The sequence below is a fragment of the Siphateles boraxobius genome, unplaced genomic scaffold, assembly GCF_051911475.1.
Source record: "Siphateles boraxobius isolate OS27281-9 unplaced genomic scaffold, OSU_SipBor_1 125, whole genome shotgun sequence".
NCBI classification, from domain to species: Eukaryota; Metazoa; Chordata; class Actinopteri; order Cypriniformes; family Leuciscidae; genus Siphateles; species Siphateles boraxobius.
Window position 1 is genome coordinate 1,406,287 of NW_027508728.1, and position 23,075 is coordinate 1,429,361.

The 23,075-nt window shown below is 45.4% G+C and overlaps 1 protein-coding gene across 1 annotated transcript in view; it reads right to left on the reverse strand.

Annotated features, from left to right (window-relative positions):
* slc22a5 (solute carrier family 22 member 5) overlaps nt 1-23,075 on the reverse strand; it is a 48,422-nt gene that overhangs the window by 10,936 nt on the left and 14,411 nt on the right. Inside the window, exons 2-4 of the mRNA XM_077225131.1 lie at nt 4,938-5,041; nt 3,445-3,599; nt 3,183-3,354 (exon numbers count right to left, since the gene is read on the reverse strand). Of these exons, the coding sequence (XP_077081246.1) occupies nt 3,183-3,354; nt 3,445-3,599; nt 4,938-5,041 (431 nt within the window). The remainder of the gene's footprint in view (nt 1-3,182; nt 3,355-3,444; nt 3,600-4,937; nt 5,042-23,075) is intronic.

The window sequence follows — 23,075 nt, forward strand, 5'->3', positions numbered from 1 at the left end:
AATCAACATTTATCAAATGATAATAAATCCCAAATAAAGGAAACAGTCTTTAATCCAAAAATCCTCACACATCTACTTAACCAGGCGAGACTGAAAGAACTAAACAAAACAGGGAGTGTATATATTCACAGACTAAACGAGTGACTGAACAACAGGCGAAGAGAATCTGGGAACTGTACTAGGAAACTGGTCACACAGGCAAACAGAAACAGGGAAAACAGAACCAGAACACAACGAAACTCAAGCAGAATAGATCATAAATGCACAAACCAACAGCTGTGGAACTTCTGTAGCTTGAGTTCGGATAACTGTGGAACTTGTGTGTCCGGTCCCTCATTCACATGCAGATAGGGAAGTCAATGTAATGAACAGTGTTGTCACCAGAGGTGGGTCGTAACACGCTATATTTACTCCGTTACATTTTTTGGAAAATATGTACGTTTAAGATTACATTTAAAGTCCCCCTGTGCTGAAAATCCAGCTTTTAATGTTGTTTATGTCTATGTGGTGTTTTTAATATGAAAAACTTTAAGACAAACCATGTGTAAATTCACAAGTCAACGGCATTGCTGAGAATTCTCTCCTTAAAACTGCAGTGAACCAAAGACAGTCTCAAAAACATGAATTACCTTAAAGGTAAATACTTGGTTGGAGTGGATATGAACCTACAAACTATTGAAACCACGTGTGCAAAAGTCCTATTGTTTGCCTTCAGCGATGATGAAGATCTTTATTTGGCCTGTGAACGACTCTATACTACAGGTAATACATGTTATTTTTATTTCTATTTCTATCTATCTATCTATCTATCTATCTATCTATATAGTAATGTTATTGTATTGATTTGACACGCGTGGACATAATGGGAAGAAAACATCCCTGTTGTAATACATACTTCATCATCATCATCATCATCATCTTTCTTGTTCTGACTCAGAACTGGTAACTTAGTAACTTGCTACTTGACTAGTCTTGTCATTAGATACTTTTTCACTCTTGCTCAAGTAATTATTAGGGGTTCAACCATGTGTCTTTGTCAGAATTTCTGAGGATCATCATTCCTCCCTAAAAGTGATGGGGCAGAGCACCCGTAAGTCGTAGAGGCTTTGATCATTGAGCACTGGCGGCACCATCCCGTCTACAACGGCTCGCCCCGATCGGCCTGACAGAACCTTCAGGTATTTTGGAAAAACCTACTTTTGCGAACTAGTCCTAGGTTTTTCAATCATAACCAAACCAGTGCAGCAAGATTCTCCTGTCTCTGATTGTCAATATTTATCGAAGTGGAAATTTCAATAAGCGTCGGCGACGGGAAAGCAAACAGTCATTTTGATTGACTGAAAAACTGGCATGTGGTGTCTTTGTCCAAGGTGCCGCAAATATCTACGAGGACTTTCGCGTAACTCGGAATACACGGCTGATGAAGACATGTCAGACATGGGCCTGTTTGATTCACGGTCCTAGAGGCCTGTGACCAGTTCGAAAGAAATCAGCGCCGTCATGTAAAGGATTGTTTATCACATGATTTTTCATACATATTCCTGACATTCATATCATATTGTAGAACTCCTCTTTCTGAGCCACTTTGTCTCTAGAACCGCCGCTGCCCATCGAATACTTCGCTAAAATATTGGAGATTATTTAAAAAACATACTTTTGCAAACTAGTCTTAGGTTTTTGGCTCAACCTCGATAACTGTTAAAAAGCTTTAAAGGTGACCTAGTATGCCCATTTTCAGATGATGGAATATAAATCTCTGATGGACTCATAATGTGTATGTGAAGTTTCAACTCAAAATACTACCCAGATTTTTTGTGTGTGTCCATTAGAAATGCAAATGAGCTGCTGCTCCCTGCCTCCGTCCAGACACAGCCGATCTTTTACATGTGCTTCGGATACTATGGGACATAACCAAGGGGGTAATCCATCAGCCGGAAACTGAAGCATCGCGGGAGCCGCCATTGTAGCAGAACTTCACCTGCTGTTAGCATTACATTGACTCCCATTCAAGCTGGCGTCACCTTGACAGCGAATAACTTTACATCTGAGGCGTCCAAAGACTTAATTTGTCCATTATTTATTTCTAAAGAAACACAACAATGTATAAAAGGCTCCATTTACTTCGTAGAAGCCGTTTTTGTCAAAATAGGCTAACGATTGCGTCATAACCACGCGACTATCTGTCACACTTTAGAGAAATTACCGTATAGACAGCAGGAGAAGCTCGCAGGCAATCTTTAACTGTCTATGAGGCAATCGGGGGACATAGAGGCATAAAGTCAAGGGAGAAGCCGATAGATAGAGAGTCCATAAAAGCAACGGGACAAAATATTTCAACAACGTGTTTGAGGAATTAGGTGATTCAGATTTGTCTTGGCACAGCTACTAGAAGATTTACAACTGTCAGACTGTCGTCAAGCTCAGTTTGAGCCTGCAGTCGCTCAGCCATCAGGAAGTGAGTGCAATAATCGGGCTTCAGTCTTCTCCATTGAAATCAATGGGGTGGCTGTGTCCATTTCTTTTACTGTCTATGGGCATAACAGCCGAATTTCTCTCAGGCAAAATGTGCAGCCTTACATGTTTGAACCCGAGTCAGACACAGATGAGAGACTCAGGAAGAGGCTGCAACTGTTGGACTATACATACACGTTTCCGAATGGTTAGTGGATACATTTATGTAACTTAGTTGTTGAAAAGTTACGTTTATTCATCTCATCGACTAGCCTGTACAGTCATGTTAATCTATAAACAGTTGTATAGATGCTTGTGTGTGAACTGTATTAGGATGCCCAGGGTTATATATATATATATATATATATATATGCTGCATGGAGATATAGCTGGTATTGTTTAGTTTACGGTTATAATAAAAAGGACTGCTGCTTCACTCAGGGGATCTAGTGCAGATTGTCACCAGTCGTGCGCGGGTTTCCCTACTCTTACATAGGCACAGGGGGAAATTTGAAACAGCTTGTTCTGAGAGATTGATAATGATATATGGGGGTTATAAAAAAAAAGTACTGGTTTTATTTGTACCTTTATAGGCTGGTTTTTTACACTGTGGACACACATCTGTGTTGAAACACCTTATAAAAGTGAATATTGCTTAATAGGTCCCCTTTAAAACATATATTTCCTTGGTGTTTTTGATCTGTGATCTGTTGGTGTTTGTGGAGACTCACCACCACAGCGGGACGTACAGCACCGTCACCCCCGACAGAACCCTGAGCAGAACCCTCCAGTCGCGCACCGCGAACGCGATCCACGGCAGAACCATGTAACCGATGCAGTAATGCAGAAACGCTCCCAGTGTGGTGAACAGAACTCGCAAGGACTTACTCAAGACTTCACTACCTGGGAACATACATGTGTAGGGTTATACAACAACATGATTATATTCACTTCTGTTTCCTTCAATAACATCTGATCTTATCACATGCTTACCGAGGACAAATGCTGTGAGGTACAGGGATATCTGGAAAGTGCCAACAAAGAAGTACAGCAGGCAGAAGAGCAGCCAGGAGTGAGAGAAGGACTGAGCGAACATCAGCAGCGCTTCAGCCGCCAGAGACGTGAAGAGAACCTTCTTCCTGCCGAACCTGAGACACGAGACAGCAGACGTCAACTCTACTGTACAGACGTCAGCTCTACTGTACAGACGTCAGCTCTACTGTACAGACGTCAGCTCTACTGTACAGACGTCAACTCTACTGTACAGACGTCAACTCTACTGTACAGACGTCAACTCTACTGTACAGACGACAGCTCTACTGTACAGACGTGTGCTCTACTGTACAGACGTCAGCTCTACTGTACACATGTCAACTCTACTGCACAGACGTCAACTCTACTGCACAGACGTCAACTCTACTGCACAGACGTCAGCTCTACTTTACAGACGTCAACTCTACTGTACAGACGTCAACTCTACTGTACAGACGTCAACTACTGTACAGACGTCAACTCTACTGTACAGCTACTGTAAAGACGTCAACTCTACTGTACAGACGTCTGCTCTACTGTACAGACGTCAACTCTACTGTACAGACGTCAACTCTACTGTACAGCTACTGTAAAGACGTCAACTCTACTGTACAGACGTCTGCTCTACTGTACAGACGTCAACTGTACTGTACAGACGTCAACTCTACTGTGCAGACGTCAACTGTACTGTACAGACGTCAACTGTACTGTACAGACGTCAACTCTACTGTACAGATGTCAACTCTACTGTACAGACGACAGCTCTACTGTACAGACGTCAACTCTACTGTACAGACGTCAACTCTACTTCACAGACGTCAACTCTACTGTACAGACGTCAGCTCTACTGTACAGACGTCAACTCTACTGTACAGACGTCAACTGTACTGTACAGACGTCAACTCTACTGTACAGACGTCAACTCTACTGTACAGACGTCAGCTCTACTGTACAGACGTCAACTCTACTGTACAGACGTCAGCTCTACTGTACAGACGTCAACTCTACTGTACAGACGACAGCTCTACTGTACAGACGTCAACTGTACTGTACAGACGTCAACTGTACTGTACAGACGTCAACTCTACTGTACAGACGTCAACTCTATTGTACAGACGACAGCTCTACTGTACAGACGTCAACTCTACTGTACAGACGTCAGCTCTACTGTACAGACGTCAGCTCTACTGTACAGACGTCAACTCTACTGTACACACGTCAACTCTACTGTACAGACGAGCAACCAGAACATCTTCAGGTCTGAGGGGGAGGAGCCGCTCGCAGGAAACTAAACCTTTAGTTACATTGCTTTAAAGCTGACTAGATCTGTAAAGCACACAGCACATACAGCTTTGGGCAGAATTTTGCATCATTTTTACAGCATTTGCCAATTTGATGCAAAATATCTGTTGAATGACTGTCCGCTCTAACTGAAATGTGGACAGAAGCATTACCTGTCAGAAAGTTGGCCAGAAACCAGAGAGCCCACCAAGTAGCCCATGTATAAAGTTGAGGTTGCGAACGGCACTCTCCACTCGCTGTCACACACCAAATCCCACTGCGGGAGAAAACACAATAACATGGCAGCTTTTCATCAAAAGTTCATTTTGACACGGCCCATTGTTGTTATCATTATATTGTTATCATTATATTATGGACACAAATTACATTAATCACAGCTGGTAATTGTTTAGTTAATCGCCACTGTGTATTGAAGTTCCTGCCTGTGTTCTGTCTAGTGTCCGGTTTTGATTGTGTGTTGCAGGCTGTCTCTGAGTTATTTATTAAACAACCTTGTTACCTTTCAATCATCTCTGTCTTCCTTGGATCTAATCGTGACAGAAAGACGTATACAGCTATTGAGAAGAATGCGACAGACCATTTCAATGCAATGTTGAAGACTTGAGTTTACATACACGCAAACAAATAATAATCATCATGGCATAGTTTGTTATTAAGCATTTGCATGTATTTAAACTCACATTCCAAATAATCACCACAGCTCTGAAAACTCTTCTGTTTATTCAGTTAAAAACACGGTTTAAATATGGATAGTTGCTGAACAAGCAAAATTCAGTTTGTTAAAATGTATGAGATTTCCTATTGCCTAATCAATCAGATCTATTGATGACAAACATACAGTTGCAATCGAAATTGTACAACCCCCATTGCAAATCAGGTTTATTGGCAAAATACTGACTTTCAGCTGTTTGCAATGAACAAATCAAACAAAACTGTTTGAAATAGCGCAATACAACAAATGTTTCAAGTGGTTTCCACAAATTTGATTGAAAAAGCAACTTTTAACTTTCAACCCCCTGGGTAGAATCCCTCACAACGAGACACCGTTGGAAGCATAGTTCACAAGTTTAAAGTTAAAGGAACAGTGGTTTCACCTGGACAGGCAGAAAAAAGCAGATATCAACGGCTGCAACCAGATTTCTGATACGCAGAATCAGAAAAACCCTGGAGTGACTGCAGAAGATCTGGTGGCCACAGACACTGGGGTTTCAGCTGCACAGTAAAGCTCATACTAAAAACATCAGAACTCCAAGACTACACCACTACTGACCCAAAGCACAAGAAAAGAGCTCAAAATCATATAACTAAGGGACTGTTCGTTATTTATTGAAGGGGCCACCGGAGGAGTTTTGAGATCTTTAGTCAAACAAGACTTGACCCTCCCTTCGCCAGTAATACATTTTTTGACCCTCAAAAATGATTGTGAAAAAAGGCATGACCCTCCCCTGAAAAAGGCATGAGATCTTTGCGCTTGGCAAAGATGTTCAAATAGCCATTGTTTTTTTTACAACCATGACAAACGACTAAACTCCTGCTTTCTCATCTTACTAACGCTGTAACGATAGACCAAACCTACAATTCGGTTCGTATCATAAATTTTTTTTTTTTTTTTAAATCATGTTTTCGGTGCTGATGCAGTGGTGACGCGTTCATGTAACAAGGGTGGCACTCCCAATAAAGTATCTTAAAGCTGGCACAAAGAACCGGCAAAAGTAATGATTTTTAATATGTCAAATATAGCAAGGAGAGATTTTAATTGTTTATTAATAAACAAGTTTTTTCTGTGTCAGTGTGTCGGCTTCAAGATGAAGTTGACGATGCTGACTCGCGATCTTCACAGTAACGCGCCAGAGAAAAATGCAGATTTCATACGGATTACATAAGCAGAGAGCAGTCTGTTTTTCGTTTTTAAATGTTCTGTTTAAAAGTAGACATCAAGCTTTCTATATATTTCTCAAGTCTGTGAGGCAAGTACATTATACGCTGAGTTTCGGTTCATTTATGAGACGAGAGTCCAGTTCACGCGCCGGTGACTCCGTGTCATGATGATCTATTTTCTACTATATTTACTTCTTATTTATTAAATCCAGGCAATTGGTTTATGAAACATTAATTAAAATTAAGATACAATTAATAAAAAACGAAATTTACTTTAAAGAAAGGCTTTGTGCTTTCTGAAGTCGCTTTCAGAGCGGTCATGTCCGTAACGGAGAACTGTCACGTCCGTAACATTGTTTTTTTCCTCATTCACCAGCAAGGACCACACCACAACTGCACAGAATTAAATTTATGAATGGAATAAGGGTCGAAGGAAAATGGGGGAAAAGTAAACTACGGTTCTCCGTCTGGCTACTCAGGGAGTCTGACCCGGGAGACTCAGAGTGGGGGCTTTGTCTCGGTAGGCAGTAAGCTGAGTTACTTGAAGACCCCCAAAAGGTTTGGCTGAGACAATGCGAGGTTGCGCTTGACGGAGATCGTTAAGATTATCACGGATGTACAAGCAGTAGGCTTCGGAAGACCATCGACCTAGAACTCTGATTGTCTTGTCCGAGATGCCCATGCTGGCGGCCGTGGTGGCTGCTCCGATCCGGAATGAATGTGTAGAGTAATGTTTGGGAGATATGCCGGAGGTCCTGAGAATACTTTGGAAGTGTTTGCTAAACCAGAATCTCGTGGCCATTTTCCTGTTTTCCGTGAGGAAGAGTGGTTCTTGAGGAGATGAATGGTTGGCGTATCTGGAAGAAACGTATTCCGAAAGTGGCTCATAAGGACTGGGGAAGGAGTGGAGGCGAAAAATGTATATTGGAGACGACTCTCCGAATTGGTCAGTTTTACTTCTCTTTAGGTTATATATCAGAGAATCAGGCGTATGAGCGGTGATGTCTGAGAGGCTGGGATGAATGGCTGGATTGAAGGCTTAAGTCGACGGGGTGAATTCAGAGCATCTCAGGAAGCCGAAGTATGCAAGAAAGAACATGCATTGTAATGTTTGGTCTATCGATGGGCTCAAGTAGCCGGAACGTAAGGTGTGAATATATTTGGCTCAGGAGGTCAGAAGACAAGGGTAAGCGTTTGATGTTGAAGACTGGTTCTTGTTTTCGAATACCTCTGATAAGCATAGATACGTGGGAGTGAGAAATGGTTTGGCATTGGTCGCCTGTGGCGAGTTTATAGATAAAATTAATTCCGGATAGGCAAGTCTGAATGGAGGATGCCCTGATATTTTGGTAGGAATGGGCATGAGTAACGAAGTTGCAGATGGACCAAACATTCATTAGAGGAAATGGGAGTTGGTAAAAGGAGTGGTAAGCCTTAAAACAGTTCCAACCGGTCAAGTAAGCAGAGAGGGTACTCTGGGCAAGGCCGTTGACAATAGCTTCCCGCAAAGCATGTGAAAGTTCTTCCAGCTGTGGATTTAATTGAAGATGGTGACTGAAAACGGTGGAACTGGCGTGGGATGGATGTCTGACTCTGGAGCTAAGATTCTGAACTTCTGAAAAGAGAAACGAGACAATGAGTCGGCTATGCTATTGTGGTTTCCTGGAATGTGCGCTGCTCGGATGATGAACTGACGTTGCGCTGGTATAAGTGTCAGTCTGCGGACTAATTGCATGATCGCCAGGGAACTGGATCTGCCTTTATTTATGATTTCAACTACCGCTGAGTTGTCTGAGTGGATGAGTATGGAGTGTCGGGACCATTCATGCCCCCAAAGGAGGGCTGCTATAATGACGGGATACATCTCGTAAAGTGCGGATGAGGGAAAGTCTGGCTGCTGAATTAGATGGCTGAACTCTGGTGGCCACTCGGAAGCGAACCAGCGGCCGCTGTAGTAGCTGCCAAATCCTATGGAAGGTGCTGCGTCTGTGTACAGCTGAATGTCTTCTGGCTGTGTGACATAGTCATTATAAAAGAAGGATATGCCGTTCCATGAAGACAGGAATTTCTGCCAGAGCTGCATTTCCAATTTGCAAGCTTCATCCAAGGTGACTTTGTCGTGTAGAGAGGGTATTGTTGCTGCTTTTGATAGTAGGTTGGAAAGGAAAGATTTCTCCTGGGGAATTATACGGATGGCGTAATTAAGGTGGCCGAGGAGGGCTAGCAGCTGTTGCTTTGTGCACCTGTCTGCTAGAAGATAGTTAGATAGGAGCAATGAAATGCGTTGCGTTTTCTCAGGAGGTAGAGATGCTTGGAAGGAGATGGAGTCTAAGGTGATACATAGAAACTCGATGGAGGTGCAGGGCCCTAGGGTCTTTCCTTTTGAAAGGGGTATGCCTAGTTCGGAAAACACTTTAACGAGGGTTGAAAGTCCTGAGTGTGGAGGTGCAGATGTAGGTGTGATGATGAGGAAGTCGTCGAGGAGGTGCAGGACGTAGGGAAGCCTGTGGTTGTTGATGAGAATCCAACATAAAGCCTCCGAGAGGGAGTCGAATATTTTGGGGCTGCTTCTGCAGCCGAAAGTAAAGCGCACTGAAAAATAATAAGCTCCTTTCCAGAATATTCCGAAGAAACGCCAGAATTCTGGGTGGATGGGCAAGACTTTGAAAGCACTGGTGATGTCTGCTTTTGAGAGCCATGCTCCATGGCCTGCCTTGTGGATGAGAGTGATGGCTTGGTCAATGGAAGCGTATTTCATGGAGAAGTCTGGGGCTGGAATGATGCTATTGATGCTGGGAATGTGTGTGCAGTGTGGGTCGATGATTAATCTCTTTTTCCCGGGGTATTTCCTGGTGGCGATTCCAATGGGGCTGATGCGAAAAAGAGTGAAAGGAGGTTCTTTAAACAGGCCTATCATAAATCTGCTGTCGATAATCTATTGAATACGTATGTTTTGCGTGAGGAGGGTTGAGATTGAGACTGTGTGATGGTGCATGCTGAGGCTGGATGTGATGGTGCTCCGCATAGTTCGCAGGACATAGAAGTGCGTGCTGCGAAGATCCGACAGTAGAGTTCTGCATCAAGAGTGCCCCAATATGTCCCCTGATTGAACTGCTGTAACCGACCTGCTGCTTGTGTGGCGAAAAGAACGTGGTAGTTGTAGAAGCCTGTTCTTCCAAAACGCACGGCATGTCTAAAACGATTGATAGATAATCGTCTAGCTCGGTTCTTCGATCGGGATAAACAGAGCACAATATATCTCTGTAGATCGAGAAAGCTAAAGCAAATTAGGTGGGAGTGAGATCCTTTGAATGAGAGTTTAAAGGATGGCTGAACTGCATTAGGCCTTGACTGGTTTGCAGCTCTATGGGCTGGCTAATATTTATGAGGGATGGATGGAGGAGCTGGGCTAGATCTGTGTAGTTACCTGATAAGATCTGAAGACGTGAGGCTGAAGAGGCTGGGGAGGGTCGATGGATTGATGAAGCTGGACGAGGAGGCGGTGCGGCTGTGGCCAGGGTATATGGGCTAGTATTTATTGGCAGGATGTGAGGGTGTTGGGAAAGGGAGGGGTAGGGGTGGGGGAGGGAGGGTAAAAGGGGTAGATTAGTTGCGTAAAAGGAAGAAATAGGAGGGGGTGGAAAAGGTCCACTGGGAGGTAGAAGTCCTGGGTTTGCTGCATGAGGGACTTGAATTGGGTTAATTTGTAGGGAAGAATCAGAAATAACAGGGGCCGTGTGGCTGTTAATGCCAGACGGAAGGGTAGAAGGATGGATGCTGGGATGAAGGGATGAATGTCCGTGAGGATTTGTAGCTGTTTGTGAGCTTAAGTAAGCAAAGAAAGATGTCATGAATTGGGATAAGTCTGAGGTAGAAGGTGCAGATGTTGAAGGTAGTATTACTTGGTCTCCACTAGGTGGCGCGGATACTGCTGGCTGAGGCCGTTGTGGAGGCAGTGTGGTGACGTCATGAGTGACGATGAGGGGATCACGTGTCAATGCCGGAAGCGTTGGAGGCTCGGAATTTAATTCTGAAGTGTTTAGATGCTGTGTAAAGCAGAAATAGTCTTGCTTTATTGTCCGATCGGCTGAATTGGATACCTTTGTCCTTAAGAGCTCGCTGCAGGCGAGTCACGGTCCAATTCTTGATGGTATTCTCTGGTCTGGGAGACGTGGCATGAGTGCGCTGAGAATTGCTACGGTTAGTTGAATGATGTGGTGGTTGACGAGGAGAGCGATCGCGCCGGCTTTCGTGCCTGTGTCGATCGTTTATGGCGGTTCTCGTTTGCAGAGAAGAGCGATCCTGACGAGTCGGGGTTGGAGAAATCTTCAATGATGAACTGTGACATGAATGCCCGCGGGACTGAGGGATATCTACGACGGAACGCAGGCGGTGTGAATTTTGGCTGCCTATGGATTGTTGTGTAGACCTGAGGCTCTGTGACGCAGGAGAGTTTCTGAATAAATCATCTTCGGAGTCAGAGGGGTTGATCCGCAGCTCGGAATCCATGTCGAAAAACTGAGACGAACAGTATGGTGGAGGTGGGTTCCGTGTATATATACAGACGGGGAGAGAGCTGATTAGTTGAGGCGTGGTCCTGCTCCCGAACTTCAATTAACTTGTTAACTACATTAAATGCGAACATGAAAAATAAAATAAAAAATAAAATTTTATGTTCTGTGGAGGGCGACCCTCATCCGGTTATTAGCCTACTTTTGTTTTGCGCAGTGTAGCCTAATCCTTAGAATTATTAAAAAATATTTTGCCACCTAAAAGTTAAAGATTTGTTGTGTCACGTCACGTCATATGTATTTCGTTCATATTAAATATAAAATGCATGTGTAGACTGATATTTTTCTAATGTCTTGACTCCTTCATTAAGGGTGTATGGATATATAAACAGATTCAGTAAATGCATTTTCTGATAATTTATATTTCAAGTTTTGACTGCAAATGTCACGTCCATAACGCTGGAATTGCCCAATTTTAAAGAATTTATCCTCAACTATTTTTTTTTTGGTGTAGGTCTGCGTATTTTATTATGTTAACTTAAAATAATTCTAATAGTAATTTAAAAATGTGGTATAGCCCTACGTCTAACACATCACACTCCACTATTATGGTGGCAATTTCAGTAGATTTACTCACTAACAAATTCTATCAGGTGCAGTTCTGGCGCCTCAAGCCCAATACACAAAATGTACATTCATATCACATGTTAATGCCGCGGTAGAGTTACACTCACAGGACACTGCACTTATTCACAATCACAAAGTTCATTATTTGCTCGTGCTTTATAGCTATGCCGGGTAAACATTTCATTGGCGTTCTGTACATGACGCACTTTTTCTGAGCGCATACACTCAAAAAAATGGTTTTGTGGGACTGTTCTTTTTACCCAAATATGTTTTGTTGAAGTAACACACATATATTTCTTTATCACCAAAACACTATTGTATTGTGTTTAATTAACTTAACCTGTATAATTATCCACTTTACTTAATTATCAATCGTTAATAGTGTGTGTTTGTGAGAGTGTGTGTTTGTGAGTGCGTTTGTTTGTGAGCGTGTGTGTTTGTGAGTGTGTGTGTTTGTGAGTGTGTGTTTGTGAGCGCGTGTGTTTGTGAGCGCGTGTGTTTGTGAGTGTGTGTTTGTGAGTGTGTGTTTGTGAGAGTGTTTGTTTGTGAGCGCGTGTGTTTGTGAGCGTGTGTGTTTGTGAGCGTGTGTGTTTGTGAGTGTGTTTGTGAGTGTGTGTTTGTGAGCGCGTGTGTTTGTGAGCGTGTGTGTGTTTGTGAGCGTGTGTTTGTGAGCGTGTGTTTATGAGTGCTTGTGTTTGTGAGAGTGTGTGTTTGTGAGCGTGTGTGTTTGTGAGTGTGTGTTCGTGAGCGCGTGTGCTTGTAAGCGTATGTGTTTGTGAGAGTGTGTGTTTGTGAGCGTTTGTGTTTGTGAGCGTGTGTGTTTGTGAGATTGTGTGAGCGTTTGTTTGTGAGCGGGTATGTCTGTGAGCGCATGTGTTTGTGAGCGTGTGTGTTTGTGAGTGTGTTTGTGAGCGTGTGTGTTTGTGAACGCGTCTGTGAGCGCATGTGTTTGTGAGCGTTTGTGTTTGTGAGTGTGTTAGTGAGCGTGTGTTTGTGAGTGTGTTTGTGAGCGTGTGTGTTTGTGAGTGTGTTTGTGAGCGCGTATGTCTGTGAACACGTGTTTGTGAGCGTGTGTTTGTGAGTGTGTGTGTTTGTGAGCGTGTGTGTTTGTGAGTGTGTGTTTGTGAGTGTGTGTTTGTGAGCGCGTGTGTTTGTGAGCGTGTGTGTTTGTGAGTGTGTGTGTGTTTGTGAGCGTGTGTTTATGAGCGCTTGTGTTTGTGAGAGTGTGTGTTTGTGAGCGTGTGTGTTTGTGAGTGTGTGTTTGTGAGCGCGTGTGCTTGTAAGCGTATGTGTTTGTGTGAGTGTGTGTTTGTGAGCGTGTGTGTTTGTGAGTGTGTGTTTGTGAGCGTGTGTGTTTGTGAGATTGTGTGAGCGTTTGTTTGTGAGCGCGTATGTCTGTGAGCGCATGTGTTTGTGAGCGTGTGTATTTGTGAGTGTGTGTTTGTGAGCGTGTGTGTTTGTGAGATTGTGTGAGCGTTTGTTTGTGAGCGCGTATGTCTGTGAGCGCATGTGTTTGTGAGCGTGTGTATTTGTGAGTGTGTTTGTGAGCGTGTGTGTTTGTGAACGCGTCTGTGAGCGCATGTGTTTGTGAGCGTGTGTGTTTGTGAGTGTGTTTGTGAGCGTGTGTTTGTGAGTGTGTTTGTGAGCGTGTGTGTTTGTGAGTGTGTTTGTGAGCGTGTGTTTGTGAGCGCGTATGTCTGTGAACACGTGTTTGTGAGCGTGTGTTTGTGAGTGTGTGTGTTTGTGATAGTGTGTGTTTGTGAGTGTGTGTGTGTTTGTGAGTGTGTTTGTGAGCGTGTGTTTGTGAGTGTGTTTGTGAGCGTGTGTTTGTGAGCGCGTATGTCTGTGAGCACGTGTTTGTGAGTGTGTGTTTGTGAGTGTGTGTGTTTGTGAGCGTGTGTGTTTGTGAGTGTGTGTGTTTGTGAGTGTGTGTGTTTGTGAGCGTGTGTGTTTGTGAGTGTGTGTGTTTGTGAGTGTGTGTGTTTGTGATAGTGTGTGTTTGTGAGTGTGTGTGTGTTTGTGAGCGTGTTTGTGAGCGTGTGTTTGTGAGCGCGAATGTCTGTGAGCACGTGTTTGTGAGCGTGTGTTTGTGAGTGTGTGTGTTTGTGAGCGCGTATGTCTGTAATCACGTGTTTGTGAGCGTGTGTTTGTGAGTGTGTGTGTTTGTGAGCGTGTGTGTTTGTGAGTGTGTGTGTTTGTGAGTGTGTTTGTGAGCGTGTGTTTGTGAGTGTGTGTGTTTGTGAGCGCGTATGTCTGTGAGCACGTGTTTGTGAGCGTGTGTTTGTGAGTGTGTGTGTTTGTGAGCGCGTATGTCTGTGAGCGTGTGTTTGTGAGCGTGTGTGTTTGTGAGCGTGTGTGTTTGTGAGCGTGTGTGTTTGTGAGTGCGTGTTTGTGAGCGTGTGTGTTTTGTGAGTGTGTTTGTGAGCGTGTGTGTTTGTGAGCGTGTGTGTTTGTGAGTGCGTGTTTGTGAGCGTGTGTGTTTTGTGAGTGTGTTTGTGAGCGTGTGTGTTTGTGAGCGTGTGTTTGTGAGCGTGTGTTTGTGAGCGTGTGTGTTTGTGAGCGTGTGTGTTTGTGAGCGCGTGTGTTTGTGAGCGTATGTTTGTGAGCGCGTATGTCTTAGCACGTGTTTGTGAGCGTGTGTTTGTGAGTGTGATTGTGAGCCTGTGTGTTTGTGAGCGTGTGTGTTTGTGAGCATGTGTGTTTGTGAGCGTGTGTTTGTGAGCGTGTGTGTTTGTGAGCGTGTGTGTTTGTGAGCGTGTGTGTTTGTGAGCGTGTGTTTGTGAGCGTGTGTGTTTGTGAGTGTGTTTGTGAGCGTGTGTGTTTGTGAGCATGTGTTTGTAAGCGCGTGTTTGTGAGCGTGTGTGTTTTGTGAGTGTGTTTGTGAGCGTGTGTGTTTGTGAGCGTGTGTTTGTGAGTGTGTGTGTTTGTGAGCACGTGTGTTTGTGAGCGTGTGTGTTTGTGAGCGTGTGTGTTTGTGTTTGTGAGCGTGTTTGTGAGCGTGTGTGTTTGTGAATGTGTGTTTGTGAGCATGTGTGTTTGTGAGCGTGTGTTTGTGAGCGTGTGTGTTTGTGAGCGTATGTTTGTGAGCGTATGTTTGTGAGCGCGTGTGTTTGTGAGCGTGTTTGTGAGTGTGTGTTTGTGAGCGTGTGTGTTTTTTGAGCGTGTTTGTGAGCGTGTGTGTTTGTGAGCGTGTGTGTTTGTGAGCGTGTTTGTGAGCGTGTGTGTTTGTGAGCGTGTGTGTTTGTGAGCTGGTGTGTTTGTGAGTGTGTGTTTGCGAGCGTGTGTGTTTGTGAGCGTGTGTGTTTGTGAGCGCGTTTGTGAGCGTGTTTGTGAGCGTGTTTGTGAGCGTGTGTGTTTGTGAGTGTGTGTTTGTGTTTGTGAGCATGTGTGTTTGTGAGCGTGTGTGTTTGTGAGCGTTTGTGTTTGAGAGCGTGTGTGTTTGTGAGCGTGTGTGTTTGTGAGCGCGTGTGTTTGAGAGCGTGTGTGTTTGTGAGCGCGTGTGTTTGTGAGCGTGTGTGTTTGTGAGCGTGTGTGTTTGTGAGTGTGTGTTTGTGAGTGTGTGTGTTTGTGAGCGCATGTGTTTGTGAGCGTGTGTGTTTGTGAGCGCGTGTGTTTGAGAGCGTGTGTGTTTGTGAGCGCGTGTGTTTGTGAGTGTGTGTGTTTGTGAGCGTGTGTGTTTGTGAGCGTGTGTTTGTGAGTGTGTGTGTTTGTGAGCGCGTATGTCTGTGAGCGTGTGTGTTTGTGAGTGTGTGTGTGTTTGTGAGCGTGTGTTTATGAACGCTTGTGTTTGTGAGAGTGTGTGTTTGTGAGCGTGTGTGTTTGTGAGTGTGTGTTTGTGAGCGCGTGTGCTTGTAAGCGTATGTGTTTGTGTGAGTGTGTGTTTGTGAGCGTGTGTGTTTGTGAGTGTGTGTTTGTGAGCGTGTGTGTTTGTGAGATTGTGTGAGCGTTTGTTTGTGAGCGCGTATGTCTGTGAGCGCATGTGTTTGTGAGCGTGTGTATTTGTGAGTGTGTTTGTGAGCGTGTGTGTTTGTGAACGCGTCTGTGAGCGCATGTGTTTGTGAGTGTGTTTGTGAGCGTGTGTTTGTGAGTGTGTTTGTGAGCGTGTGTGTTTGTGAGTGTGTTTGTGAGCGTGTGTTTGTGAGTGTGTGTGTTTGTGAGCGCGTATGTCTGTGAGCACGTGTTTGTGAGCGTGTGTTTGTGAGTGTGTGTGTTTGTGAGCGCGTATGTCTGTGAGCGTGTGTTTGTGAGCGTGTGTGTTTGTGAGCGTGTGTGTTTGTGAGCGTGTGTGTTTGTGAGTGCGTGTTTGTGAGCGTGTGTGTTTTGTGAGTGTGTTTGTGAGCGTGTGTGTTTGTGAGCGTGTGTGTTTGTGAGTGCGTGTTTGTGAGCGTGTGTGTTTTGTGAGTGTGTTTGTGAGCGTGTGTGTTTGTGAGCGTGTGTGTTTGTGAGCGTGTGTTTGTGAGCGTGTGTTTGTGAGCGTGTGTGTTTGTGAGCGTGTGTGTTTGTGAGCGCGTGTGTTTGTGAGCGTATGTTTGTGAGCGCGTATGTCTTAGCACGTGTTTGTGAGCGTGTGTTTGTGAGTGTGATTGTGAGCCTGTGTGTTTGTGAGCGTGTGTGTTTGTGAGCATGTGTGTTTGTGAGCGTGTGTTTGTGAGCGTGTGTGTTTGTGAGCGTGTGTGTTTGTGAGCGTGTGTGTTTGTGAGCGTGTGTTTGTGAGCGTGTGTGTTTGTGAGTGTGTTTGTGAGCTTGTGTGTTTGTGAGCATGTGTTTGTAAGCGCGTGTTTGTGAGCGCGTATGTCTGTGAACACGTGTTTGTGAGCGTGTGTTTTTGAGTGTGTGTGTTTGTGATAGTGTGTGTTTGTGAGTGTGTGTGTGTTTGTGAGTGTGTTTGTGAGCGTGTGTTTGTGAGCGCGTATGTCTGTGAGCACGTGTTTGTGAGTGTGTGTTTGTGAGTGTGTTTGTTTGTGAGCGTGTGTGTTTGTGAGTGTGTGTGTTTGTGAGTGTGTGTGTTTGTGAGCGTGTGTGTTTGTGAGTGTGTGTGTTTGTGAGTGTGTGTGTTTGTGATAGTGTGTGTTTGTGAGTGTGTGTGTGTTTGTGAGCGTGTTTGTGAGCGTGTGTTTGTGAGCGCGTATGTCTGTGAGCACGTGTTTGTGAGCGTGTGTTTGTGAGTGTGTGTGTTTGTGAGCGCGTATGTCTGTAATCACGTGTTTGTGAGCGTATGTTTGTGAGTGTGTGTGTTTGTGAGCGTGTGTGTTTGTGAGTGTGTGTGTTTGTGAGCGCGTGTGTTTGTGAGTGTGTGTGTTTGTGAGCGTGTGTGTTTGTGAGTGTGTGTGTTTGTGAGTGTGTTTGTGAGCGTGTGTTTGTGAGTGTGTGTGTTTGTGAGCGCGTATGTCTGTGAGCACGTGTTTGTGAGCGTGTGTTTGTGAGTGTGTGTGTTTGTGAGCGCGTATGTCTGTGAGCGTGTGTTTGTGAGCGTGTGTGTTTGTGAGCGTGTGTGTTTGTGAGCGTGTGTGTTTGTGAGTGCGTGTTTGTGAGCGTGTGTGTTTTGTGAGTGTGTTTGTGAGCGTGTGTGTTTGTGAGCGTGTGTGTTTGTGAGTGCGTGTTTGTGAGCGTGTGTGTTTTGTGAGTGTGTTTGTGAGCGTGTGTGTTTGTGAGCGTGTGTTTGTGAGCGTGTGTGTTTGTGAGCGTGTGTGTTTGTGAGCGCGTGTGTTTGTGAGCGTATGTTTGTGAGCGCGTATGTCTTAGCACGTGTTTGTGAGCGTGTGTTTGTGAGTGTGATTGTGAGCCTGTGTGTTTGTGAGCGTGTGTGTTTGTGAGCATGTGTGTTTGTGAGCGTGTGTTTGTGAGCGTGTGTGTTTGTGAGCGTGTGTGTTTGTGAGCGTGTGTGTTTGTGAGCATGTGTTTGTGAGCGTGTGTGTTTGTGAGCGTGTGTTTGTGAGCGTGTGTGTTTGTGAGTGTGTTTGTGAGCGTGTGTGTTTGTGAGCATGTGTTTGTAAGCGCGTGTTTGTGAGCGTGTGTGTTTTGTGAGTGTGTTTGTGAGCGTGTGTGTTTGTGAGCGTGTGTTTGTGAGTGTGTGTGTTTGTAAGCACGTGTGTTTGTGAGCGTGTGTGTTTGTGAGCGTGTGTGTTTGTGTTTGTGAGCGTGTTTGTGAGCGTGTGTGTTTGTGAATGTGTGTTTGTGAGTATGTGTGTTTGTGAGCGTGTGTTTGTGAGCGTGTGTGTTTGTGAGCGTATGTTTGTGAGCGTATGTTTGTGAGCGCGTGTGTTTGTGAGCGTGTTTGTGAGTGTGTGTTTGTGAGCGTGTGTGTTTTTTGAGCGTGTTTGTGAGCGTGTGTGTTTGTGAGCGTGTGTGTTTGTGAGCGTGTTTGTGAGCGTGTGTGTTTGTGAGCGTGTGTGTTTGTGAGCTGGTGTGTTTGTGAGTGTGTGTTTGCGAGCGTGTGTTTGTGAGCGTGTTTGTGAGTTTGTTTGTTTGTGAGCGTGTTTGTGAGCGTGTTTGTGAGCGTGTTTGTGAGCGTGTGTGTTTGTGAGTGTGTGTTTGTGTTTGTGAGCATGTGTGTTTGTGAGCGTGTGTGTTTGTGAGCGTTTGTGTTTGAGAGCGTGTGTGTTTGTGAGCGTGTGTGTTTGTGAGCGCGTGTGTTTGTGAGCGTGTTTGTGAGCGTGTGTGTTTGTGAGCGTGTGTGTTTGTGAGCGTGTGTGTTTGTGAGCGCGTGTGTTTGAGAGCGTGTGTGTTTGTGAGCGCGTGTGTTTGTGAGCGTGTGTGTTTGTGAGCGTGTGTGTTTGTGAGTGTGTGTTTGTGAGTGTGTGTGTTTGTGAGCGCATGTGTTTGTGAGCGTGTGTGTTTGTGAGCGCGTGTGTTTGAGAGCGTGTGTGTTTGTGAGCGCGTGTGTTTGTGAGCGTGTGTTTGTGAGCGTGTGTGTTTGTGAGCGTGTGTTTGTGAGTGTGTGTGTTTGTGAGCGCGTATGTCTGTGAGCGTGTGTGTTTGTGAGTGTGTGTGTGTTTGTGAGCGTGTGTTTATGAGCGCTTGTGTTTGTGAGAGTGTGTGTTTGTGAGCGTGTGTGTTTGTGAGTGTGTGTTTGTGAGCGCGTGTGCTTGTAAGCGTATGTGTTTGTGTGAGTGTGTGTTTGTGAGCGTGTGTGTTTGTGAGTGTGTGTTTGTGAGCGTGTGTGTTTGTGAGATTGTGTGAGCGTTTGTTTGTGAGCGCGTATGTCTGTGAGCGCATGTGTTTGTGAGCGTGTGTATTTGTGAGTGTGTTTGTGAGCGTGTGTGTTTGTGAACGCGTCTGTGAGCGCATGTGTTTGTGAGCGTGTGTGTTTGTGAGTGTGTTTGTGAGCGTGTGTTTGTGAGTGTGTTTGTGAGCGTGTGTGTTTGTGAGTGTGTTTGTGAGCGTGTGTTTGTGAGCGCGTATGTCTGTGAACACGTGTTTGTGAGCGTGTGTTTGTGAGTGTGTGTGTTTGTGATAGTGTGTGTTTGTGAGTGTGTGTGTGTTTGTGAGTGTGTTTGTGAGCGTGTGTTTGTGAGCGCGTATGTCTGTGAGCACGTGTTTGTGAGTGTGTGTTTGTGAGTGTGTGTGTTTGTGAGCGTGTGTGTTTGTGAGTGTGTGTGTTTGTGAGCGTGTGTTTGTGAGCGTGTGTGTTTGTGAGCGTGTGTGTTTGTGAGCGTGTGTGTTTGTGAGCGTGTGTTTGTGAGCGTGTGTGTTTGTGAGTGTGTTTGTGAGCGTGTGTGTTTGTGAGCATGTGTTTGTAAGCGCGTGTTTGTGAGCGTGTGTGTTTTGTGAGTGTGTTTGTGAGCGTGTGTGTTTGTGAGCGTGTGTTTGTGAGTGTGTGTTTGTGAGCGCGTATGTCTGTGAGCACGTGTTTGTGAGTGTGTGTTTGTGAGTGTGTGTGTTTGTGAGCGTGTGTGTTTGTGAGTGTGTGTGTTTGTGAGTGTGTGTGTTTGTGAGCGTGTGTGTTTGTGAGTGTGTGTGTTTGTGAGTGTGTGTGTTTGTGATAGTGTGTGTTTGTGAGTGTGTGTGTGTTTGTGAGCGTGTTTGTGAGCGTGTGTTTGTGAGCGCGAATGTCTGTGAGCACGTGTTTGTGAGCGTGTGTTTGTGAGTGTGTGTGTTTGTGAGCGCGTATGTCTGTAATCACGTGTTTGTGAGCGTGTGTTTGTGAGTGTGTGTGTTTGTGAGCGTGTGTGTTTGTGAGTGTGTGTGTTTGTGAGTGTGTTTGTGAGCGTGTGTTTGTGAGTGTGTGTGTTTGTGAGCGCGTATGTCTGTGAGCACGTGTTTGTGAGCGTGTGTTTGTGAGTGTGTGTGTTTGTGAGCGCGTATGTCTGTGAGCGTGTGTTTGTGAGCGTGTGTGTTTGTGAGCGTGTGTGTTTGTGAGCGTGTGTGTTTGTGAGTGCGTGTTTGTGAGCGTGTGTGTTTTGTGAGTGTGTTTGTGAGCGTGTGTGTTTGTGAGCGTGTGTGTTTGTGAGTGCGTGTTTGTGAGCGTGTGTGTTTTGTGAGTGTGTTTGTGAGCGTGTGTGTTTGTGAGCGTGTGTTTGTGAGCGTGTGTTTGTGAGCGTGTGTGTTTGTGAGCGTGTGTGTTTGTGAGCGCGTGTGTTTGTGAGCGTATGTTTGTGAGCGCGTATGTCTTAGCACGTGTTTGTGAGCGTGTGTTTGTGAGTGTGATTGTGAGCCTGTGTGTTTGTGAGCGTGTGTGTTTGTGAGCATGTGTGTTTGTGAGCGTGTGTTTGTGAGCGTGTGTGTTTGTGAGCGTGTGTGTTTGTGAGCGTGTGTGTTTGTGAGCGTGTGTTTGTGAGCGTGTGTGTTTGTGAGTGTGTTTGTGAGCGTGTGTGTTTGTGAGCATGTGTTTGTAAGCGCGTGTTTGTGAGCGTGTGTGTTTTGTGAGTGTGTTTGTGAGCGTGTGTGTTTGTGAGCGTGTGTTTGTGAGTGTGTGTGTTTGTGAGCACGTGTGTTTGTGAGCGTGTGTGTTTGTGAGCGTGTGTGTTTGTGTTTGTGAGCGTGTTTGTGAGCGTGTGTGTTTGTGAATGTGTGTTTGTGAGCATGTGTGTTTGTGAGCGTGTGTTTGTGAGCGTGTGTGTTTGTGAGCGTATGTTTGTGAGCGTATGTTTGTGAGCGCGTGTGTTTGTGAGCGTGTTTGTGAGTGTGTGTTTGTGAGCGTGTGTGTTTTTTGAGCGTGTTTGTGAGCGTGTGTGTTTGTGAGCGTGTGTGTTTGTGAGCGTGTTTGTGAGCGTGTTTGTTTGTGAGCGTGTGTGTTTGTGAGCTGGTGTGTTTGTGAGTGTGTGTTTGCGAGCGTGTGTGTTTGTGAGCGTGTGTGTTTGTGAGCGCGTTTGTGAGCGTGTTTGTGAGCGTGTTTGTGAGCGTGTGTGTTTGTGAGTGTGTGTTTGTGTTTGTGAGCATGTGTGTTTGTGAGCGTGTGTGTTTGTGAGCGTTTGTGTTTGAGAGCGTGTGTGTTTGTGAGCGTGTGTGTTTGTGAGCGCGTGTGTTTGAGAGCGTGTGTGTTTGTGAGCGCGTGTGTTTGTGAGCGTGTGTGTTTGTGAGCGTGTGTGTTTGTGAGTGTGTGTTTGTGAGTGTGTGTGTTTGTGAGCGCATGTGTTTGTGAGCGTGTGTGTTTGTGAGCGCGTGTGTTTGAGAGCGTGTGTGTTTGTGAGCGCGTGTGTTTGTGAGTGTGTGTGTTTGTGAGCGTGTGTGTTTGTGAGCGTGTGTTTGTGAGTGTGTGTGTTTGTGAGCGCGTATGTCTGTGAGCGTGTGTGTTTGTGAGTGTGTGTGTGTTTGTGAGCGTGTGTTTATGAACGCTTGTGTTTGTGAGAGTGTGTGTTTGTGAGCGTGTGTGTTTGTGAGTGTGTGTTTGTGAGCGCGTGTGCTTGTAAGCGTATGTGTTTGTGTGAGTGTGTGTTTGTGAGCGTGTGTGTTTGTGAGTGTGTGTTTGTGAGCGTGTGTGTTTGTGAGATTGTGTGAGCGTTTGTTTGTGAGCGCGTATGTCTGTGAGCGCATGTGTTTGTGAGCGTGTGTATTTGTGAGTGTGTTTGTGAGCGTGTGTGTTTGTGAACGCGTCTGTGAGCGCATGTGTTTGTGAGTGTGTTTGTGAGCGTGTGTTTGTGAGTGTGTTTGTGAGCGTGTGTGTTTGTGAGTGTGTTTGTGAGCGTGTGTTTGTGAGTGTGTGTGTTTGTGAGCGCGTATGTCTGTGAGCACGTGTTTGTGAGCGTGTGTTTGTGAGTGTGTGTGTTTGTGAGCGCGTATGTCTGTGAGCGTGTGTTTGTGAGCGTGTGTGTTTGTGAGCGTGTGTGTTTGTGAGCGTGTGTGTTTGTGAGTGCGTGTTTGTGAGCGTGTGTGTTTTGTGAGTGTGTTTGTGAGCGTGTGTGTTTGTGAGCGTGTGTGTTTGTGAGTGCGTGTTTGTGAGCGTGTGTGTTTTGTGAGTGTGTTTGTGAGCGTGTGTGTTTGTGAGCGTGTGTGTTTGTGAGCGTGTGTTTGTGAGCGTGTGTTTGTGAGCGTGTGTGTTTGTGAGCGTGTGTGTTTGTGAGCGCGTGTGTTTGTGAGCGTATGTTTGTGAGCGCGTATGTCTTAGCACGTGTTTGTGAGCGTGTGTTTGTGAGTGTGATTGTGAGCCTGTGTGTTTGTGAGCGTGTGTGTTTGTGAGCATGTGTGTTTGTGAGCGTGTGTTTGTGAGCGTGTGTGTTTGTGAGCGTGTGTGTTTGTGAGCGTGTGTGTTTGTGAGCGTGTGTGTTTGTGAGCGTGTGTTTGTGAGCGTGTGTGTTTGTGAGCGTGTGTGTTTGTGAGCGTGTGTGTTTGTGAGCGTGTGTTTGTGAGCGTGTGTTTGTGAGCGTGTGTGTTTGTGAGCGTGTGTGTTTGTGAGCGTGTGTGTTTGTGAGCGTGTGTGTTTGTGAGCGTGTGTTTGTGAGCGTGTGTGTTTGTGAGCGTGTGTGTTTGTGAGCGTGTGTGTTTGTGAGCGTGTGTTTGTGAGCGTGTGTTTGTGAGCGTGTGTGTTTGTGAGCGTGTGTGTTTGTGAGCGCGTGTGTTTGTGAGCGTATGTTTGTGAGCGCGTATGTCTTAGCACGTGTTTGTGAGCGTGTGTTTGTGAGTGTGATTGTGAGCCTGTGTGTTTGTGAGCGTGTGTGTTTGTGAGCATGTGTGTTTGTGAGCGTGTGTTTGTGAGCGTGTGTGTTTGTGAGCGTGTGTGTTTGTGAGCGTGTGTGTTTGTGAGCGTGTGTTTGTGAGCGTGTGTGTTTGTGAGTGTGTTTGTGAGCTTGTGTGTTTGTGAGCATGTGTTTGTAAGCGCGTGTTTGTGAGCGCGTATGT